The 23916-nt window shown below is 33.3% G+C and overlaps 1 protein-coding gene and 1 long non-coding RNA gene across 6 annotated transcripts in view; one reads left to right on the top strand and one right to left on the bottom strand.

Moving 5' to 3' along the window:
• Nucleotides 1–23916, bottom strand: part of LOC111051292 (gastrula zinc finger protein XlCGF57.1-like) — a 76706-nt gene that overhangs the window by 27527 nt on the left and 25263 nt on the right. Inside the window, exon 1 of one of the 5 annotated variants that reach the window (XM_039432056.1) lies at nt 2158–2367. The exons of the other annotated variants lie outside the window; for them this stretch is intronic. Coding sequence (XP_039287990.1) covers nt 2158–2169 — 12 coding nt within the window. The 5' untranslated portion in view covers nt 2170–2367. Of the gene's footprint in view, nt 1–2157; nt 2368–23916 lie in introns of those variants that run through there. 5 annotated transcript variants of the gene reach the window in all.
• On the top strand, nt 16026–21459 carry LOC120352277. The gene is made up of 2 exons (XR_005571738.1): nt 16026–17000; nt 21322–21459. It is a non-coding gene; the product is annotated as an uncharacterized LOC120352277 (long non-coding RNA).

The following is a 23916-nucleotide window of genomic DNA, read 5'->3' as shown; positions in this document are numbered from 1 at the left end:
GCACTTTAGTATATGGGCCGCGGAATCTAGCATTGAGACCTACATAGATTGATAGAGGAGGTCAAGACGAGATCAACCATGTATAACATTGTTGTCGATTTCTAAGGATTAGGTGAAAAATATGACGGAAATTTCAAAATGTTTATATCAATTTTTAATTTTTATTATTTTTCTATGGCTACAATAGGTTTAAAAATGGTGCAATGTTATGTAAAATTTGACGAGAAATCCAATGAAACCTGTTTCAGGTTCGTAGCTCCAGTAGTTTTTGAAATATTTCAAAAAAATGTGCAGAAAAGTGCAAATTTTCTTCTTAAAAAGAGGTTAACTTTTTTTCATGGTGATTAATAGGTCTTTTAAACTATTGGATTTAGTAGAGTCATGAATTCTAAAAAAAAAATGTTTAGTCACTTGATAGCCCAAACTCAAATTTTTTGAGATATTTGTGAAAATAAAAAAAAATGCACACTCAATACTATTCAATTTTCATATTTAATCATTTTTTTACTAATTTTAGTGACTATTTAATAGATTTTAGAAATGATTAAATCAAACCAAGCTTTTCCTAACCTGAGCTTTTTCCTAATCTAAGCTTTTCCAAACCTAAGCTTTCCCTAACCTAAGCTCTTCCTGACCCTAGATTCTCCTAATCTAAGCTTTTCCTGATCCAAGCTTCTGCTAATCTAAGCTTTCCCTAACCTAAGCGGCCCCTAAACCAAGCTTTCCCTAACCTAGGCTTTTCCTAAACTGAGATTTTCCCAATCCAAGCTTTTCCTAACCTAAGCTTTTCCTGACCCTAGTTTCTCCTAACCTAAGCTTTCCCCAATCTAAGCTTTTCCTAATCCAAGTTTTTCCTAACCTAAGCTTTTCCTAACCTAGGCTTTCCCTGACTCTAGCTTCTCCTAACCCAAGCTTCCCCTATCTAAGCTTTTCCTAACCTAAGCTTTTCCTAGGTAGCAAATAATGGAGATGCCATATTTTTATTTGCCCAAATATCTCGAACAATTTTGAGTTTGGGCTATCACGTGACAACATTTTTTCTTTAGAATTCATGATTCTACTAAATCCAATAGTTAAAAAGAACTATTAATCAAGTTAACCTCTTTTTAAGCAAAAAATTTGCACTTTTCTGCACATTTTTTCGCAATATTTCAAAAACTACTGAAGTTACAAACCTGAAACTGGTTTCATTGGATTCCTCATCAAATTTTACATAACATTGCACCATTTTTAAACCTATTGTAGCCATAAAAAAAATCATAAAAAATAAAAATTGATATAAACATTTTGAAATTTCCGCCATGTTTTTTCACCTAATCCTTGGAAATCATGGTTGATCTCATCTTGACCTTCTCTAGCGATCTATGTAGGTGCCATATACTAAAGTGCAGCCATCCTCCTACACTAGAGTATATAATAATTTTCAAAGTTGGTCATTATTTGACAATTTTAAGTGATTAGTGGGTGTTATTTTGTTATTCAATTTGATTTGTATATAATCTAAATGATGAATTTTTTGTTTCAAATGTTTGAACACAAAATTGAACTTGAATTCAAGTGTATGGAACACAACCTACTTCCTGGACTATTTATAGTGTCAAAATTCGTGAAAGAAACTGTTTTGGGCTGTGCCTGTTTGTACTTCCCTAATCATTTTGAAGGATTGTTTTCGTTTTATCAAAAGTCAATAAATAAATAACAAGCAAAGCTCGGTGCCCCGATATTATTTAACTAATTTTACAAATCCGGTGCACACAAAAAAGTTATTGAATGTCAAAATTTAAGGCTCGATTTATATAGATAAGAAGTTTTTTTTATAGATTTGAACAGATGCATATGTCACTAGAAACAATAAAGGGCATTTATTGGATTGGCCATACTCAACCTAGACTAAATCTCAATTTTTAAAGCATAATGTGTAAGATACCTAGGCCTACAGCTCAGTGATCAATTTTGCTGTCACAGACATGAAATTCACAAACAAGTTTTGAATTGGAATATTTTTTCAATTGAAAAAAAATAGTTATCTTTTTGAAAGATAACTTAGAAGTTAATAAATTATTATTTTCATCTGCATTTGTATAGAGAAGATCAACAATATTCACAATACAGTTGTTTTAGGTTATGATCAAGTGAAATTTATTTCAAAGCACTTACCAATTCATCCATTTATTAGTTTCTTGAAAGAAAAAAAGGAGTAAGTTATCAATATTTTATAATTTTTATTTTTGGTATAAAAGATTAATTATAGATTTCAGATGTAAGGATATTGTTATAAGAGAAAACGAAACTTTCTTCTGATTACTATAAGAAAGTAATTCAAAGTCAGTCCAAGGAGGATCGTGGTCGTGGAGTACAAGGATGACAAACCACTCTCTGTCTCAGAAGTAGCTTCTCTTTGTCTCAGATACAGAGTAACGGCCAGCAACGGTCACAGTTATCACATAGTTATTCAAAAGTATTCTTTGAGTATCTATAGTGAGGTCCACGTTATAATGGCAGTGTGCGATTTCAATGATGTTGATATCCTCATGTATCATTCAACAAAGCAGATGGCGCTATCTCTTTCACGCATTGCAAGGTTGCCACATCATTCATCAACAATGTAGAAATTCAACTAATTGGCAAAATAGGGTTAAGGGTTGGGTTTTATTTAGATTATATTTAATAATGTTTCATAAGGATAGGTTAGGTTTTTGCTTTGAAATTGCAATATGCTAGAAGAGGCTAAGGTCAAGGTGGAGTTATGTTTTCTGTTGTTTCAAAGGTGAAAGGATAGGTTAGTGGGTTAGGATTTTGCTTTGAAATCCAAAGTATTGAATGTGAAAGGGTTAGGGGTTAGGTTATTTCAAGTTATATTCAAAATTGTTTCATAAGGCTAGGTTAGGTTTTTGCTTTGAAATTGCAATATGCTAGAAAGGGCTAGGGTACAGGTAGAATTATGGTTTTCGATATTTCAAATGTGAAAAGATAGGTTAGGGGGTTAGGATTTTGCTTCGAAATTGCAATATGCTGGAAGGGATTACGGGTTTTCACAAAGATTGATGTTTATCAATGTTTTAAATATAAAAGAGGAGGTTAGGGGGTTAGGTTTTTGCTTTGAAATGACAATATGCTGACTTAGCTATAGTGTTTTTCAACATTAGTTAAATAACAACCATTTTATTTTAATAATTATATTATTGAAAGGTACTCTTACTTTTATTGAATGAAATGATGATAATATATTGATTATTATATCAAATTTAATGATAAATCATCATTGGATAATAATATCGGGAGCATACCAACTGACCCAATTCCCATTTGACCCAACCTACCACTTGACCCAATTTTTTAAATAGAGAAAAGCCGCGAAACCACTTGACCCAATAGACATCTGACCCAATATACCATTTGCCCCAATATTATAAACATCACAAAACCATCTGACCCAACCGACAACTAGACCCAACTACTGTGCTGCGCTCTCGTGGCATAGTTTATGGTGCGCAAAACATCAATGCCTTCTTGATGAGTGGTACTCCTTCGACAGCCATGACAGTTGACATTCCGATATTTTCTGGTAGATGTCAGGACGGTCAAGACTAACCTACTTATGTGGTGACATTTGGTACTACATTTTCAGTATTGTTTTCAAAAGCGGGAATCATAATTATTTTCAAAGTTGACTGCTTGAACTGTATTTCAGAATTATTGAACTGCCTTGATGGAATTAGAAAATGCTTTGATGGAAGATTAAATGCATTAATTATTATTTGAAGCTACAGTAGTTTAAAATATTGGAAATTTCAGTCCACAAGAAACACTTGATGATGTCTTGTTTAAAGATTAAAATATGGTAGGTAGAATACCTACTAATAAAAATCAACAATATATACTCTTGTGAAAATAGAGTAGTATCTATTATGTTTCAATCTCTGCTATGTGAATTAGTAAACATTGAAATAGAATCTATCCATTCTAGAGCTAGAATATAAAATGATAATGAATAAATGGCAATGTCGTTTCATTTATTCACCCATTAATCACCATGATCCTGAATTTGACCTTGGATCAAATTCAGTGAAACAGGCATAGTCTGTCCAAGCAAAGAAGACCCTCTGGAAAGATGGGAAATTGACTCAAGCTCGGTCAATATTGGTTCAAAAATTATCAATTTGACCTAAAATTGTAGGAAACAATTTGATCCACTATCAAGACCACATTTATAATGGAAATTTGATCTCATTTGCTATGTATCTTCTATAATATAACAACAAATAAATGGCCAACAATGGTCAATGGTAAATTTTTTAATAATCATTACAAAGTAAAGTTTTATTTATCAGCAATGATGTGCAGATCTATGTTAGTCTGGTAGGGTATCTAACAAGAATGAGAAAAATAAGAGTTTCATGAGCTGAACCTTGTTCAGTTGACAATATGATCTTACAGCTGAAATCGTAAGTATATTCATTAGTCTATATTGTATCACTCCGGACTTGGCAATTTGTATTGAGACAGCTAGGCTGCTTTCATATTGTTGTATTTTGTCGTTTTGTTGCATGTATTAATGTATTAAGCCTCATGTTTTGAATTTTGTCCCTACATATGTTTATTATAATCTTGAATATTGGGCATATGATATTATAAAGATGAATTTGAAAACATGAGGCTTAATAATGCAACAAAACGACAAAATACACCAATGTGAAAGCAGCCCTAGGTTTGAACTGGCTCTTATTGTTTTCTGTAAAAGGCAGAAAATTGGTTGATCCATATAGCCTACTGTATCCGTATATTCACAATGTAGGTAAACATCAAACATCATCATTCACTCACTCATCATCATCATCACCTTTGCTTAAAATACTTGCTATCAAGTCGCAATTGTAACAATAAATTTTAAAAAAACTGGAGATGTCCAATGAAAGATACCAAAAAAAGTGTTAGGCCTATGATTTTATGGTAGCACAACTGGCGCGGTAAGGAGGATAGATTCAATTGGGTATATTTACTAAAGCTGAAGAAACAGTTCCGATATGCCTCAGCAGAGAATATGTGGACAGATAATGGGATTGATGTGAACTATTTAAAGCAAAATTGTATAGAGCTGATACATAACTTATATATAAATGTGGTAATATTAAGCCTGCAATTCAGATGTGGGTAGAGCCGTACATTCCCAATCCTCTCCCAGATACACGAAATTGAATCCAAATTTTGTTTTGGGTGAGCAATTCAAATACGTATGGATTGGCTTTCTGAAAAATTCGATGTTTAACCCAACTGAGATTAACTGGTAGGCCTAATCTGGTTATGTTCTTATTTGTTGAAGAAAAGGGTATTTGGATAAATTGTGAAGAAAACTGTCCAATATATGCAATTTGCAAACTGACTAAACAGTAGAACACTTCTTATTGGTCTGTCCAATGTATAATCACATAAGAGACAATTCATTGCTAAATTTATACAGAATATTATATTGTGAATGACGAAGATAAAGCAACGGTACTCTTGTCCAACTTGAGTGTAGACAAAATAAACTCTGTGTACAATTAAATTAAAACACTAAAGAGAACAGTTGACAAATTGAAAATATTTCATCAATACAGATACTTTAAAGACATCAAATTAAAAAAAAACACATACTCATCATGTGTTCAGTTGATATACACATTCTTTTAGAAATTAAAATTTATGGAATTCGCCAAACACTTGAATACTAATAGATACACACGTAAATACACATAGACAAACTAGTCTCACTTCAAATTTAATTTATTTGATTTAATAAATGATCAACACCAAATCCAATGAAATTTTACTCAAGTTGTAGCGTCGGATGGCACCATTCAGCTAGTAAGAACCAGAAGTCTTTATGTGGCCTATGAGTTGAGATATACAATCGAAAAACCATGGCACATAAAAGTTTGTCCCAAGGCAGAGTAGGCTAGATAAAAATTGTAGAAAAACAATATACAAAAAATGGTTCAAACATGTAACTATTACTTGAAATACAATTAATTTATTGAAAAAGATATTTTCTTGGCATTCTAAAAAAAGGCCTATTGGCCTAGATTGTAATAGAGGGTTCACCGGTATGGGTTGTAAGAAATATTTTTCACTTGTCCTGCTGAAAGTAGTCCTCTTATGAAGACTTTCCTGAATAATGTTCTCACAATAAAATTTCTCCCAATAAATTTTTTGAGGAAACAATGATGATCCTAATTTTCCATAAATATTCTAGGCTACTGTTACTTCAATAACAGTAATAATAATGTTTCCACTATTATTATTTAGATATGATCTGTTTATCTTTAAAAAATGGATTGCAAGTGGAAAATGATATGTGCAATCCAGAATGATATGTGCAATCAAAAATTATACGTATGCAAAAATGATATGATTCAATGTGCACACTTCTTATAATTTGATTAAAAATAAAATAATTATATGCTTCTTTCGGGAGTTGAGTAGTGAACGCCGAGCAGGACAGACGTCTATCTTGTTTGCTCCGCTTATCTGATTTTTCGAGTCGAAGTTACTTTGTGCCGGTTTACTTGATCAGTCTTGAATTCAGTTAATAATTTAGTAAATCTGAACTTTTCGCGTATTCAGTTAAAGTTTTACGAGTTTCTATATAAATCGTGTTGACTAACGTGTGTATTGTGAATATATTGTGAGTATGCTGAATCTGTAGTGGTATGCAGACGGACATAAAAAGCTACTGTTCACCCACAGCTTCATCAAAGAGGATCCGGTCAACAAGTTCGCCCGAGGTCGAAGGACATTCTCATAAAAAGAAATCATCCAATTCAGCAATGGGGATCGATGAAGAGACCATGAAAAAATTATTAAAGGAGTTAGAAAGTCGCCTATCATCGGATATAGATGGTAAACTGAAAAAACTTAAAGAAGACTTTGAAAGCTCAGTGGCATCGATAAAAACAGTAGTGGATGAAGTGTTGAACGAAAATAAAAATCTGAAGCAACAAATTTCTCAGCTTTCGGACACAAACAAAGTGCTTTTGAAACGGGTTATTGGCTTGGAAGATAGAAGTAGACGGAACAATTTGATTTTTAAAGGACTAAAATTCAATGTGAATACATTCAATGCAGTAAACGTGGTGAAAAATTTCTGTATCCAGTTTTTGGGAGCGAGACCGGATGTGTGGATTAACCGGGCCCATCCTCTAGGTCCAGCGAGGGATGGAGGCCCACTCATCGCAAACTTTCCCGACAACGCCGATTTGACACATATTCTAAATAATGCGAAAAAGCTCAAGGGAACAGGGTTTTTTGTTCACAAGGATTTTTCCTCAGAGACCAGAAAAGCCAGGGCGAAACTGTTCGTAATGAAAAAGGAAATCATGAGGGTACGACCACAAGAAAAAGTATTTATAAATCATGACCGTCTTACTATCCGCAACGTCTCATTTGAAATTGATGGAGAAGGAACGTTGAAATCAGGGAACCAGGACGGGGAGGAAAAACTACGTGATGTTCTTGGAGAGGACGCAGATGCGGTCGTCAATGCGCTGAAGGGAGCCGATCAACGTCGTAGTGAAGCTGGGAGTGATCAAGGACACTGAGCCAATGCCGTCAGTCAGAAAATAAAGACGAAAAGTGAGATAGATTTTTTAGTATATAATGTATGTGGGCTGCGTGGTAAGTTTCTTTTCGATTTTTTCAATTTCTTAAGAGATTATGATTGTTTTATTTTATTAGAAACATTTGTAGAGAACGGAGATCATGTTTTCTTTGAAAAGTATCTTGAAGGATATGATTATGTTTGGGATTTTGCGATAAGGGATTCAAGGTATGGAAGGCCAAAGAAGGGCCAATAATAGCAGTTAGAAATGGGTTAAAACATAAAATAGAAAATTTAAATGGTAGATATGTAGTTATATTATCTGATAAAAATGTGATAATTGTACCAGTTTATCTGAGTGGTGGGTCAGACGAGGAATGGGAATGGGACTACTGTGCGTTGTATGATTTTATGTCGACACTAGATAATACAGATAACATTATTCTTGCGGGAGATATGAATGGGCGAGTAGGAGAATCTCAGAATGTACCGTTAGAGTTAACGTTAAATCTCTCAAATATAATATCTCATGATCGTAACTCTAAGGATAAAATTGTTAATAGGAAGGGGAAAAAGTTAGTGAATTTCTGTGAAGAGTTTAATTTGGCTATTTTAAATGGTAGAACTATAGGTGATGAGGCGGGGGAGCTCACATTCGTAGGAAGTAGAGGGGCATCAGTTATTGATATATGCTGTGTAAGTTTGGAATGCTTGAATTTAGTAAAAAAACTGAATGTTATACCTGTAAGTTTCTCTGACCACTTGCCAATATGCGTTTGTCTATTGAGTGATTATCGTAACGATAACGAAAATAGTTTGATGCCACTTGCTCCGAAGTTATCGGTGAGTTGTCTAAATAATACTGGCTTTACGGAAAAGCTGGCTGCTAATTGTAGGAATGTCAATAATCTCCCTGACAGCATCAACGAGGCCGGTAGTATGTTGAGGCAACTCATTTACAACGCAGCTAATTTCAAAAATGTCCCTAAATCAATGAGGAATAGATTTAAAAAGAACGACTGGTACGATAGAGAATGTGAGAATATGAGAGCACGCATGTTCTCATTTCTTAGATTATTCCAGAAAACTAATTCCGTTGACGTTAGAGATGACTATGTGCGAATAACAAAAGAATATAAGGCTTTATGTAAAACTAAAAAGGAATATTACTGGAAAGATTTAAAAAATAAACTTGCTACTGTTAAAGATTCTAAAATGTTTTGGGAGATAGTACGCAAACTGAAAGGAATTCAGTCGAAAAAAAATCCTAATATTAGTGCAGATGAGTGGATATATCATTTTAAACGGTTATACACACCTGAAAGATCAAGTGGACCAATAATGTATGCTGAACCACTTATCAATAGTGATGCGCTTGATAGGATAATTAGTTATGATGAGATAGATATATCCCTGAAAAGGCTTAAAAACGGAAAAGCGCCAGGAGAGGATAGGATCCCTCCTGAATTTTACAAAAAAGCACCTTTAGAATTCAAGGAGTTGTTGTATGTATTTTTCAACAGAACTTATGATGAGTGTACGTCCCCTGAGTCTTTTAATAAATCAATAATATTTCCCTTACATAAAAAAGGCGACACCAAGAATCCTAATAATTATAGAGCCATATCGTTCACAAATTCCGTTTATAAAGTATTTGTAGGAATACTATTAAAAAGATTGGAGGACTGGGTTAGAATGAGAAAAATTATCTCCGAGAATCAGGCGGGTTTTAGAGTAGGGTATTCTGCCGTAGATAACATTTTTGTCCTGCATAGTTTGATAAAATATTTCACTACTGTACAGCGTAAAAAAATATACTGTTTTTTCATTGACTTCCAAGCTGCTTATGACTTTATAGACAGAGAAGCACTGTTCTATAGACTTCTTGAGATAGGAATCTCCAGTAAATTCGTAGGAATGATTAGAGCTTTATATAGAAACGCGTCCTCCTCTGTATGGTGTGAAAACGGGTTAACAAGGAGTATTAGATTTGAGAGCGGATTAAAACAGGGCTGCCTACTCTCTCCAATTTTGTTCTCGCTTTTCACGCATGATATTTGTGAATGTGTAGGTGGAGGATTGATGGTGGGGAACTCTAAAATTAATTCCCTTCTTTATGCAGATGATTTAGTGATATTTTCCAATAATATTAGGGAGTTACAAAGTATGATAAATAGGCTGCAACAGTACTGTGTTCGATGGAACTTAGTATTAAACAAAGATAAATCTAAGATTATGGTTTTTAGGAAAGGAGGTAGATTAAGTCGAAATGAAAAATGGTACTATGGTGAGGATCCCATTCGAATTATAAAGGAGTATAAATATCTTGGGGTTACGTTCACTCCCACTTTGTCCCTCAGCAAACATTTTTCAAGTAAGCTAACATCAGCAAGATACGGAATTAATAGTTTATGGCGGAAGTTTATAGGCAGCGAAGATGTACCGTTATCCACTAAATGGCAAGTTTTTGAGACAGTGAGTAGAACAACTATCACGTATGCTGGTCAGGTGTGGGGGTATCAACGTAGGGAGGATGTAGAATGTTTCAATAGATTTTTCATGAAACGAATGTTCGGGTTACCGCAGAATACGCCCAACTATATTCTATATTTAGAAAGCGGGAGGGATATTATGTGGCTACAGACCCTAAAAATGCATTTCAAATACATATTAAAAGCACTTGCATTACCTGACCATAGATACCCTAAAATATTAACAAGCTTAGTGGTACAGAGTAATAGTGGCTGGTGTAGTGAATGGAAACAATTATTTAATCAATTTAATGAGGGATGGGTGGACCCTATAACTCAGCCAGATCGGTGGGGGATGACGTGCGACAATATAATTGATAAAATTCGCCGTAATGTACTGGGAAGTTGGTGGGAGAAAGCTTCAAATTCTCAGTTTCATCAAATATATTATACGTTAAGAACCGATAACGCAGTTATGAAAGATTATTTAAACGACTCAAATAAAAGAAGGATGATTAACATAATTTTCAGAGCGAGAGGGTCATTATTGCCCTTGAATTTTAGAGTAGATAGGGGGGAAAACAGCTATATTTGTTCACTATGTAATAGTCAAGAAATTGAAGATATTTATCATTTTATAGGAAAATGTAAGGTGCTATCAGAGTACCGAGTAAAATGGTTTGGAAGCTCGGTGATAACGGATGAAATGGTTCAAGAGTATTTAAATGGTAAAAACTGGAAAAGTCTAGCGGGATATGTAAATGTAACATTGAGATATAGAAAGCTCCTTGTGGATGAATTTAATTTCTAAAAATAGCTGTACTATAATAATACTTGTGGATAATAGAAAATAAATATGTCATTGTAAAATAATATTGTTCCCGAACCGAAAACTATGTACATATAGCTCTGGACATGTATGATTGAGTTCATCGGTTTATTATTGAAGATGATCATTTATTGTTCAAATGAGTTCAAATTATCATTGTATCACTTCATTTCATAAAGAATTATTTGTATGTTCGATTAATAAGTAAGAATAATTTACTTTGTATCAATGTGTAGTTCATCTCTAGGCCTATAATAATGATTCAGGTTTCTCAAATGAACTGAAAATGATAAGATTCCAAGCATAGACGGACTACTGTGCTATGAGTGACTGATATTTAGTGCTAACTTCCCAGTTGCCCTATAAAGTTTATTGAGTGCTATCGCATGACATTTTGTAGCCCGTTCATTCTGTAGCCTACTGTGAGAACTTTTGACAAAAACTAGAAGATAAGGATGAGATATAGATTGAATAACTATCAACTCCGGCTAACGGCTTCGGCTATGCCTAAGAATTTTCGGATTATTATGAACTATGGTATTGATTGTTGACGAATGATATTGTATTTAATTTTATCTTATTTTGTATTGTTTTTTGAAGTGAAAAATAAATTCTTTATCTATCTATCTATCTATCTATATGCTTCTTTCTTATTTTTTATGTTGATATTTTATAATAAACTTGACATTAATTTGTCTAATTTTATAAACAGTCATTTTGTTTCATTTTATTATCTTCTTTTCACAATGAAAGAAACTTGAAACATTCAATTCCACTTGAAGTTTCTTTCATTTTGAGAAGTTCCACAACATCAATATTTAGTCTACTCTGAGAGTTTAAGCATTGACTATGGATGTAAGCATTGACTATGGATGTAAGCATTGACTATGTATGATTGACTATGATTGACTTACATCCATAGTCAATGGGTTTAAGTTATCTTATTTTCATTTTTTCCAATTTAAATTACACTACACAAATTAGTGTAGTTAGTGCATGCTGAGAGTTACTTTCTTGCTCTTAATGCTAGAATATCTTTCTGAACGGCCCAAAATGAGCACTGAACTTCTGTATATGACAACGAATTCCTGCCATTTAGTCCTAAATGAAGTTATCCTGCCCAGAGTTAAATTCGATCGCTAGGGTAACCGACCAAATTTCATTCTCAGCGCAAGTGGACACGTGGACTATAGTGATCTGGACATTGCGGTCACCATCAAATTCAAGCAATGCAATTGTGCTATCAATGCCATTGAGCTATTTTTTACAAATCCCATGACTGTTAGATTAGAGCATATTAGTATTATATTTTTGTTTCATCAACTCTTGTTTTTTGTAAACTCTACTGTAATCATTTAAACTATTTAGCCTATAGTTACAATTGAAGAATAAACATCAGTGTAGGGTGCTGTTTGAGGAAATGTTCAATCACATTCTGAGGAAACTATTAATTAATAGGTAGGCCTACCTAATAAATTATGGTAGGCCTACAGACTAACTCATAAAATGTTAATATATTTTATTGAAATTTCTAGGTTTTTGAAGTGCAGTTCAATAAATAACTCAACTGAGAAATGCAGTCTCATAAGTACCGGTAACCGAGAATTGTAGGGTATTTCTACTATATCATGGAGATTATTTGATTTTTTTTTACAAATTTCGTTGTGCAAATTGTTTATTTCTCAGTAAATAAATAGTACAACCAGAAACATAGCTTCTGAAATATTCATAAAACTATGTAGGTAGGCTACTCTAAATCGATGTATTCTAGAAACACTTATCCAAATTTACTGAGGGAAGAAACTTGTGAGGAAATTTTTTAAGGCAGATTCCATCAAAGTCATTCTCTACGATTATTTATGTTGTAGGTTTTAACCTAGGTTATAAGGAATGTCCATAAATATTCATTTCCAATTTCTATTTCTAATACGGTAACTCAATTCCATTGTCTTACAGAACTTATATCGTAGGCTGTAGGATACCTGTCAACAGCTTTTTTCTGACTTAATAAAAACTATGATAGCAACAATAGACTACAATACTTGGAGTAAGGTAAAATCTAGTTGTGAAAAGTTACCTATATCAAATTGAATAATCATCAATCATTTACTGATTGATAAGATGCTTTTATGGTGGTTTTACCAAATCTAATAACCTCATCCAAATTTAATAATACAGATCTAACCTCAAAATCACAAAATAACACAAATCTAACCTCAAAGATAGCAAGAACTGTCAAAACAGTTGTGCTTGGTTTCAAGGCCTTCTAGACTTTTACCTGAAGAGTAGACCGTAGGTAGAGAGTAACCAAGCCTGGAACATTGCAGACGTTTTGCCAGAGTGCAGCACAGTAGTTGGGTGCTGAACTGTCAAAACAGTTGTGCTTGGTTTCAAGGCCTTCTAGACTTTTACCTGAAGAGTAGACCGTAGGTAGAGAGTAACCAAGCCTGGAACATTGCAGACGTTTTGCCAGAGTGCAGCACAGATGTCAATTGGGTCAGTTGGTTTTTGATATTCATAGAGTTGGGACAAATGGTATATTGGGTCAGATGTCTATTGGGTCAAATGGTTTCGCGGTTTTTCTCTATTTTAAAAAATTGGGTCTAGTGGTAGGTTGGGTCAAATGGGAGTTGGGTCAGTTGATTGAGTGCCAATAATATCATCATCAAAATGGAATGACGGCTCCAGTTACGGTTCTCGGTAACCATCATCACAAAGAACGTTACATTCAAAGATCTGACTGAATGGAACGGGAAAAAACCGTTACTAACGCAAGCGCGATACGGTGCTGTCTGAGACACAAACCACTCTGTCTCAGACAGCACCCTATCGCGCTTGCGTTAGTAACGGTTTTTTCCCGTTCCATTCACGATGGTTCTGTTCAGAAACCATCCCCAATATTCACACAACATATTCCCAAAGTTTCATGCCGTTATGTCAAGTAGTTTTCAAGTCTACAGGAAACAAACAAACACACAAACAGACATTCATTTTTTTAGAAATAGATTTCCATTCGGCTCAAACAAAAGCCTCTCTAAATGAAGGTAGAATGATAAGGATTCAGTTCTGTTGTTTTAACATTTTTACTTTCCTTGCCCTACTACCATAGGTAAGGAAAGTATTGCTTTCCAAAAAAAATTAAGGTACCCCAATTTCAAGCTTTCTATACGTTTCAAGGTCCCCTGAGTCCAAAAACATGATTTTTGGGTATTGGTCTGTGTGTGTGTATGTGTGTATGTGTGTGTGTGTGTATGTCTGTGAACACGATAACTCCATTCCTAATTAACCGATCGACTTGAAATTTTAAACTTAAGGTCCCTATAGCATGAGGACCCGACAATAAGAAATTCAATAAAATTCAATCCAAGCTGACGGAAAAATGGCGGATAATTACTAAAAAACCATGTTTTTCACGTTTTTCTCGAAAATGGCTCTAACGATTTCCTTCAAATTTATATCATGGATAGCTATTTTTAAGCCCTATCAACTAGCATAAGTCTCATTTCTGGGAAAATTTCAGGAGCTCCGTAATATTCTTGAGAAAAATGGCGGAAAATGACTAAAAAACCATGTAGGTAGGCTACTCTAAATCGATGTATTCTAGAAACACCTATCCAAATTTACTGAGGGAAGAAACTTGTGAGGAAATTTTTTAAGGCAGATTCCATCAAAGTCATTCTCTACAATTATTTATGTTGTAGGTTTTAACCTAGGTTATAAGGAATGTCCATAAATATTCATTTCCAATTTCTATTTCTAATACGGTAACTCAATTCCATTGTCTTACAGAACTTATATCGTAGGCAAAGACCTTGAAGAGATAAAGAGATGCATCTTTAAGGTCTTTGATCGTAGGCCGTAGGATACCTGTCAACAGCTTTTTTCTGACTTAATAAAAACTATGATAGCAACAATAGACTACAATACTTGGAGTAAGGTAAAATCTAGTTGTGAAAAGTTACCTATATTAAATTGAATAATCATCAATCATTTACTGATTGATAAGATGCTTTTATGGTGGTTTTACCAAATCTAATAACCTCATCCAAATTTAATAATACAGATCTAACCTCAAAATCACAAAATAACACAAATCTAACCTCAAAGATAGCAAGAACTGTCAAAACAGTTGTGCTTGGTTTCAAGGCCTTCTAGACTTTTACCTGAAGAGTAGACCGTAGGTAGAGAGTAACCAAGCCTGGAACATTGCAGACGTTTTGCCAGAGTGCAGCACAGTAGTTGGGTCAAGTGGTAGGTTGGGTCAGATGTCAATTGGGTCAGTTGGTTTTTTTGATATTCATAGAGTTGGGACAAATGGTATATTGGGTCAGATGTCTATTGGGTCAAATGGTTTCGCGGTTTTTCTCTATTTTAAAAAATTGGGTCTAGTGGTAGGTTGGGTCAAATGGGAGTTGGGTCAGTTGGTTGAGTGCCAATAATATCATCATCAAAATGGAATGACGGCTCCAGTTACGGTTCTCGTTAACCATCATCACAAAGAACGTTACATTCAAAGATCTGACTGAATGGAACGGGAAAAAACCGTTACTAACGCAAGCGCGATACGGTGCTGTCTGAGACAGAGTGGTTTGTGTCTCAGACAGCACCGTATCGCGCTTGCGTTAGTAACGGTTTTTTCCCGTTCCATTCACGATGGTTCTGTTCAGAAACCATCCCCAATATTCACACAACATATTCCCAAAGTTTCATGCCGTTATGTCAAGTAGTTTTCAAGTCTACAGGAAACAAACAAACACACAAACAGACATTCATTTTTTTAGAAATAGATTTCCATTCGGCTCAAACAAAAGCCTCTCTAAATGAAGGTAGAATGATAAGGATTCAGTTCTGTTGTTTTAACATTTTTTCAAATCACTTTCAAAAAGTTCATGTAGTACCTACTATTGTGTTTGAGACACTTCTGGCGCTATCATAGTTTCACCACTATTCTGTTGCAGTCGTTAACTCTATAATAATTATATAAAGTGAAGAGCTGGCTTATACAAGTATGGGATAGGAAAATTATGTTTGACGCACCATCACGTCTGAACTACTGGACTAATTAACTTGAAATTTTGCTTATAGATTCTTAATTAACCAAGGATGGTTATAGGCCTATTCTCAATTCTTCAAAATTTCATTATGTCAAGTTTTCATTTCGTCAAGTTTTAAAATAGATCCTTGCAAAGCACGGGTTCTTGCTAGTTATGTCACATAACAGTGCTAATGTGTTCATTTAATTGACTTTAAATGGAAAATAAAAGTTTTGATCAAAATGGTAACCTGTTGTGCATTTGGATATACAAACAGAAGTTCAAAGAAGACTCCAGGAGTGACTTTTCACAGATAATAATTAATAAATTTAACAATTTGTTCACTCTTGTTAAGGTTAACCTGTAGATAGATAGATAGGCCTAGATAAATGTCTTTTATTCACACTTAGATTGATAGATGAATAATTCAATGGTTCAGTTCAAACATACAATACAAATTAAATACAATAAATAGAAGTCCATCCAAATAATTCAAAAGTAACCCAATAAAAAATTCTTATGCATGGCCTAAGGTGAAAACATCTTAATCTTATTGTAGGCACTTTTCGAATAGATTAAAAATAATGATCACAAATTCCATTCCCGAAAAAAAGTTCAGTAAGGAACACTAAGTATAATAGTAGAAAGGAACACTAAAATACTTTTATCTAGAATAGTCTGCCAAAAATTGAATGTCTGTAACAATTGTTATTTGTTGTTTAATATACAGAAATATATTCATGTAATTGGATTAATATTGTATGCAAAACTCATCTACTACTATATTCAGCCCATTAAGAAATATTAAGTTCTGTGTTACAGTATTGGTACTATATCATTGATAGTTATATTATTTCTACTAAATTCCCATTCTCTGTTTATCAATCATTTTTGACATGATTTTACCAATAATATCTATTCAGAGAATCAGGTTATTCACTGTGCATGAATTTAGTCTGACATTACAGAGAGCTTCAGTATCTAGTTATAGCATTATAGAAAACGAATGATAAACATAATGGGCTGAATAAACAGTAATCAACTGAAAAGTGAAAGCTTTGTTTCAAGTGGAGCCATTGGCATGTTGAGAGGTAATTTTATATGGAGTATTGTGGTAGCACTGTGTGCGTATACTAGCGCTTGATGTGCCTGGAAAAAGAGTTGCTATGGCGTTCATGTGTTGTGATTGTTTTCTTCTCAGTTGTGGTCCAATAAAATGTAAAGTGAAACAGTTTTGTATTTATTTATAAAGTTAAAATCCATTCCACACTTCACCTAAAAATAACATATTCAACAGGTTATGGGCCCAGTGAGTGTGAATGGAAAGTAAAATCTATTGTTTGTGTAAAAGTTGTGATGTGTTGGCTTCGTTGCGACAATAGAGGTAACCTTGAGGCTTGAGCAGCGTAAAACAAAAGTAAAATGGCCGATATAGAAAGTGTTGAAAAACTTAAAAACGTTGAAAACTTTAGTGTGTGGAAATTTCAAGTAAAAATAATTCTAAAATCTCAAGATCTGTGGACAATTGTTGATGGCAGTGAGACGCTCAATGCAGCAGTAAAAACCAAGGATGAAGATAAACTATCATGGATAAAACGAGACGCTAAAGTACAGAAACTCATCATTACAACTATTGAGAAAGGACCTTTAATGCACGTAATAAATTGTGATGACTCTAAATCTATGTTTGACAAACTTTGTAAAATCTACGAAAGAGACAGTGAGCAGCAAAAATAAAACCTCTTACAAGAACTCTTCAATTTTTCGTTTGATAAGAAGTTGGACATTGCTTCTAATATAAGTAATCTTGAAAATCTTTCTTACCGATTAAAATCTATTAACAACGAAATAACTGAGTATATGATAATTTCTAAAATATTGTGCATAATACCTGAACATTTTAAATACTTCATTAGTGCTTGGGAATCGATGCCAGATGAAAAGAAGACACTTTCGACTCTAACATCTAGACTCATAGCTGAAGAATGCAGGAATGAAGGAACATCAAACAGCACCGAGGGGGTCGCCTTTAAAACGGAAATTAAATGTTTCAATTGCAATAAATATGGACATATGGCCAAAGATTGTAAGAACAAGAACTCACGACCAGGGGTAAGTGGTAATAATAATAGTAATATAAGCAAGAGATGTTTCAGCTGTAATGAAATAGGACACTTTGCTTCTCAATGTAATAAGAAAAAAGGTTGTACAATTTGCAAGAAAACTAATCATTATGAAAAAGATTGCTTCTTTAGAAAGAAAGAAAATCGGTCAAGTCAGGTCTCTTTTCTAACATCAGAAAACAGAAATAAAACAAATCAATCCACTCAGAACTATTCTATGATTGAGTTTGTTATTGACTCAGGTGCAACATTGCATATGGTTAATAATAAAGAATTTTTAAATAATATTGAAAAACAAAATGTAGAGATAGGTGTAGCTAAAACGTCTCAATCAATGATTTCAGAATCCAAAGGCGGTATTATTACTAATCAATGTAACCTAAATGATGTATTATATGTTCCTGTCCTAAGTAAAAACTTAATCTCAGTTAGTGCTATTACATCAAAAGGAGGTTCAGTACGTTTTATTGAAGATAAGGTTCAGATTAAAAAAGGTGACAAAATTATTATTGAAGGTCAGAGGCAGGATAATAACCTATTTTCTGTGCAACCAACAATGAATGATCAACAAAGCTTTCATGAAACTAATGTAGCTGTAAAAAAATGATGCTCTTACATGGCATAGGAAGTTAGGGCATATGAGTTTTAAAAATATGGAAAAACTTTTGTGTTTGAGTAGTGGAATTGATCTGAGTAACAGAAATTTGATTGAAACTGGTAGTAAACTATGTTTAATATGTGTAACAGCTCGCCAAACTAGGCAACCATTCAGTAGTGTCAGAGATAGAGCTACTAGGCCTCTTCAAGTAATTCATACAGATCTTTGTGGGCCTATAGAACCTATAACTTGGGACAAAAATAGATACTTTCTTGTGCTACTTGATGACTATACTCACTTTGTTATGGTATACTTAATTAAGAATAAGAATGATGTTTTTGAAGCAATAAAACAGTATTCTGCTGAAGTTGAAAGTACCTGGAACTTGAAAATTGGTCGTTTTCGTTGTGATAATGGAGGCGAATATACTTGTAATAATTTCAAAGATTGGTGTAAAAACAAAGGTATTGTGTTAGAGTATACTGTTCCATATTCACCTAAGTTGAATGGTAAAGCAGAAAGAATGAACAGAACTTTAGTTGAAAAAGTAAGATCTCTTTTGTTTGATTCTAACTTAGACGAGGAAATGTGGGGAGAAGCAATTAGAGTAGCGGCTTATCTAATTAATAGAAGCCCAACGGAAACTCTGGATTGCACCCCGTATGAGAAATGGTTCTCAAAGAAACCTGATCTTTCGAGAATCCAAATTTTTGGTAGTGATGCTTTCAGTCATGTACCAGGTCATTTGAAAAAGTTAGATAGTAGGTCTAAAAAGTATGTATTCATTGGATATACTGTAAATGGGTATAGATTGTGGGATGATAAGGCTAGAAAAATTATTATTTCCCGAAATGTAATCTTTTCACAGGATGAATGTAAAATACAAACAGACATCAGTAATGAGTGTGACAGAAAAGTTAAAATGATAAGTGAAATTCCCGATTGTGACAATAATAATGATGAAGTAGTTGAGATTGTAGGCGTAAACTGTGAAAATGTAGATGCTAATCAAGTAGAACATAATATCCCGGACGACTCTGATCAGAATAATTCCAAAAGACCAATTAGAAATAGGAAAATTCCTGTAAAATTCAATGACTATGTAATGCTCACTTATGAGGAAGCTATAACTGGTAATGATAAAGATTTGTGGGAAAAAGCAATTGATGAAGAAAAGTCTTCTTTGTTTAAAAATAATACATGGGAAAACGTTGAAGTAAATGAACCTATTGAATCAAAGGTTATTAGTAGCAAGTGGGTCTTTACAATTAAAGAGTCTGGTAAGTATAAAGCCAGACTAGTGGCTAGAGGTTTTGAACAAAAAGTAGGGATTGATTACAATGAAACATATAGTCCAGTAGTTAGCAATTCTGCTCTCAGATTGATCTTCGGTATTGCTGCAATTAAAAACTATAAAATGATGCAATTCGATATAAAAACTGCTTTTTTGTATGGCGATTTAGATGAGGAGATATTTATTAGTCTACCAGAAGGTTTTGATGGTACTAAAATTGTAAAACTTAAAAAAGCTTTGTATGGTTTGAAACAAGCACCACTAAAATGGAATCAATGTTTTTCTAAAAGTTTAGCTGAAAATGGGTTAGTAGCTGTAAGTGTAGAACGTTGTATTTTTAAGACTAAAGATTCTAAGATAATTTTAGCATTGTTTGTTGATGATGGTATAGTGATAGGAGAAAACGAAGATGACATGAAATTACTATTAATGAAATTGAGTGAAAAATTTGAAGTGAAGATCGATTTTGTTCCTAAATATTTTTTAGGGATGACAATAGATGAGACAACTGATAAAATTGTATTGAAACAATCTAAGTATGCTCTTCAAATTATTGACAAGTATAATATGACTGAGGCCAAAGTTTCTAATATTCCTATTGGTAACCAAAACAGTATCACTATGAATGAGAGTAAAGTCAGTAACTTTCCAATGAGAGAAGCTGTAGGCAGTTTGTTGTATCTTTCAAGTAAAACTAGACCAGATATTGCATTGGCTATAAATTTAGAAAGTAGGCATTTGGAAAACTTCACTAATAGGGATGTTGTAAATGTGAAACAAACTTTGAGATACATTAAAGGTTCGATTGACAAAGGTATAGCTTATGAAAAATTAGATAATAAGAGTAATATTATTGAGGCTTATTGTGACTCTGATTATGCAAATGACATTGAAACCCGTAAAAGTATTTCAGGATATGTAATTTTTTATGCTGGAGGGCCTATTGCTTGGTGTTCAAGAAAACAACCTATTGTTGCCTTATCAAGTACAGAGGCGGAATATATTGCAGCTGCTGACTGTGTAAAAGAATTGTTGTATCTCAAATGCTTAGTTGAAGACTTGATAAAAAGTGAAGTAAAGGTAATTCTTAATATTGACAATCAAAGTGCAATAAAATTGATAAATAATGGTGTTTTTAATAGAAGGAGCAAACATATTGATGTAAGGTATCACTTTCTCATTGAGAAATTGAGAGAAAACAAAATAGAAATTCAGTATATTGAGAGTTCTAAAAATGTTGCTGATGGTTTAACAAAGCCACTTGATAAATTGAAATTTGAGCAATTCAGATCTGCTGTTATTAAGTAAATTTGGTCTCATGTAGTAACTTATGAATTTGTATTCTTAAGGAATGTTTTCTTTTTTGAAATTATAAAATTAAGGGAGGGTGTTGAGAGGTAATTTTATATGGAGTATTGTGGTAGCACTGTGTGCGTATACTAGCGCTTGATGTGCCTGGAAAAAGAGTTGCTATGGCGTTCATGTGTTGTGATTGTTTTCTTCTCAGTTGTGGTCCAATAAAATATAAAGTGAAACAGTTTTGTATTTATTTATAAAGTTAAAATCCATTCCACACTTCACCTAAAAATAACATATTCAACATGGCATTTGTCTGTCTTTGCAATAATTATGCCTAAACCAAGGCCGAGCTAAAGAAGTAAAATTCAAATATATTAACATTATAGCTCGGCCAAGCCTTGTTTGATTATAATGAATTATTTATTTGTAATAAATTTTGAATAGCCTCTCATTTTTTATAGGGGAGCTGATTCACTCATTTATTCTGTAAAACCTTTTTTTAGTAAAGCTTTTAAACCAAATTTGACAACTTCTGATGGGAATGACATCTTCAATGAATCAATTCATAGTAGCCAAATACTTTTTAATGTGAATCTGCAATAATTGTGGTGTTTTTCTTTATTTCATATTACTATGTTTTAAATGTATACTGTACCATGCAGAATCGAAACATGTTCAATGATTTTGAAGTAAGGTAAGTCAAGATAACAGTACAAACTAGCCTACACCTATGTTCCTGATTGAATAACACATATGCCCAGTTGCACAGAAGTATGTTGAATTTTAAACATGATATGGAGTGGCCGTAGTAGTATGGATTGGACTAGATGCTGGCCTTATAATTCAGAAGCCCGGGTTCAAATCCATTAAGGACAAAAACACGGGTTTGCAATCCCATCGACAAAACCAAATTACCTATATGAGTGATTTACTCAGTCCAGTGTCAGACAGTGCATGTTTTGAACATTATCAGATTTTATTTTATTTGATCACTTTTAATCAGCTGATGCCAAGCTTTTTATAAATATCTGTATCCTTAGACCAGTTTATAGAATAAACACGGCCCATTGTATATTCATACTGAAAGTCGATCAAGCCAACATCTACTGCCATATCACCAAATCGTGACGTCAGCATCGGATAGAAAACTTTTCTGTAGAGTTTGTTTACATTGTTTTCCATAGCATATTGTGTCTATTCCATTGATATATATAGTTAGATGACTAAGCTATACCTTCAAGCATTTGGAAGCATGATGCCTCCTTCATTTCTCGTCGCCATTGAATATCGGGCAAGAAGTCAGGCGCCCAGACAGACTTATATGGGAAAACATTGACTTTCATTGCGTTATATCTTTCGACATACTTGATGGACTTCAATATAATTTTTTTTTCAACTTTTCGTCATTTCCATTACCATATGATACAATGATTTGTTCATTGAACATTATTTTTTACTCGACCAAACATCTAATTTAGTGAACCTACCTCACTACAGATTTTGATCCATTCTATTAGAAAATGAATCTCATTTTTACAATATTTTCCTATTACCATGTATTTAGAATATGGAAAATAAAACATCTATTATAGATCGCTAAAATTACCATATATTTTATTAGATGGCAAATAATAATAAATTAACTGTTATCACAATATTTCGTGAAACTGTTTTCATTCGTTTTGCAACTTAAGTATAGGTACCCAACTATACTCTATACTCCTATATTTGATATAAGATAATAAATAACTACATATCATAAGAACAGGAAAAATAAAACAAAAATTATAGATCACTAATATTACCGTACATATATTCTATTAGATGGCAAATAATAATAAATTAACCATTATCACAATATTTCGTGAAACTGTTTCTCATTCGTTTTGCAACTTAAGTATAATTAATATATATTAAGTAGGTACCTAACTATACTCTATACTCCTATATTTAATATAAGATAATAGATAACTACATATTATAAGAACGGGAAAAATAAAACAATAGCAATGATGAAGAATTTATAGACAATTTTAGCAAATAATATTTTTTATGATACAAATTTAGCTTACAATATTTTCATAGTTCACAAAATATTACAATATAAGACAAATTAATGGAATGGAATATGGATACCTATATTGGATCTATGGAAATAAAATATTTATTATAATATTACCAAAACTTATATTTTATTACTTGGCAAATAATGATAATGAATCAACTTAAGCACAATATTCCTTGAAACGATCATTTGGCACTAGGCTTAGCCTGCATGAAACATGACCGATGAAAATATAAAAATACTTATGTATGAAAAGAAATATTTTTATCTGGCGCATGCAGATTCGTACATCCATAAGCACTGCATGAAACTACCATACTTTGAATATTTTTTATTGCTTCAATAAAAAAATATTATCATTTGAAAAAGGCTCTTTTTCTACACAGCGAATACAAATACCCGACTTCTTGCCCGAAATTTCTGGTAGCTACACTAGCGCAGTGGCATCATAGCGGACTTCGCTCTTCTTAATCTTATTCTCTATATCAATGGTCTATTCAAAGAGAAGAGGACAGAGAACTCATCTAATGTTGCGCTTAATGGGTGACCAGCAGTGAGAGTGGGTGTGGAGGGGGGTAAAGTGGGTGACTAACAGTTAGTTCTTCAACTCGCTATGAGAGATCAGTAC

Source organism: Nilaparvata lugens, chromosome 7, assembly GCF_014356525.2.
Source record: "Nilaparvata lugens isolate BPH chromosome 7, ASM1435652v1, whole genome shotgun sequence".
Classification (NCBI taxonomy): domain Eukaryota; kingdom Metazoa; phylum Arthropoda; class Insecta; order Hemiptera; family Delphacidae; genus Nilaparvata; species Nilaparvata lugens.
This window is presented reverse-complemented; position numbering and strand designations above follow the sequence as displayed.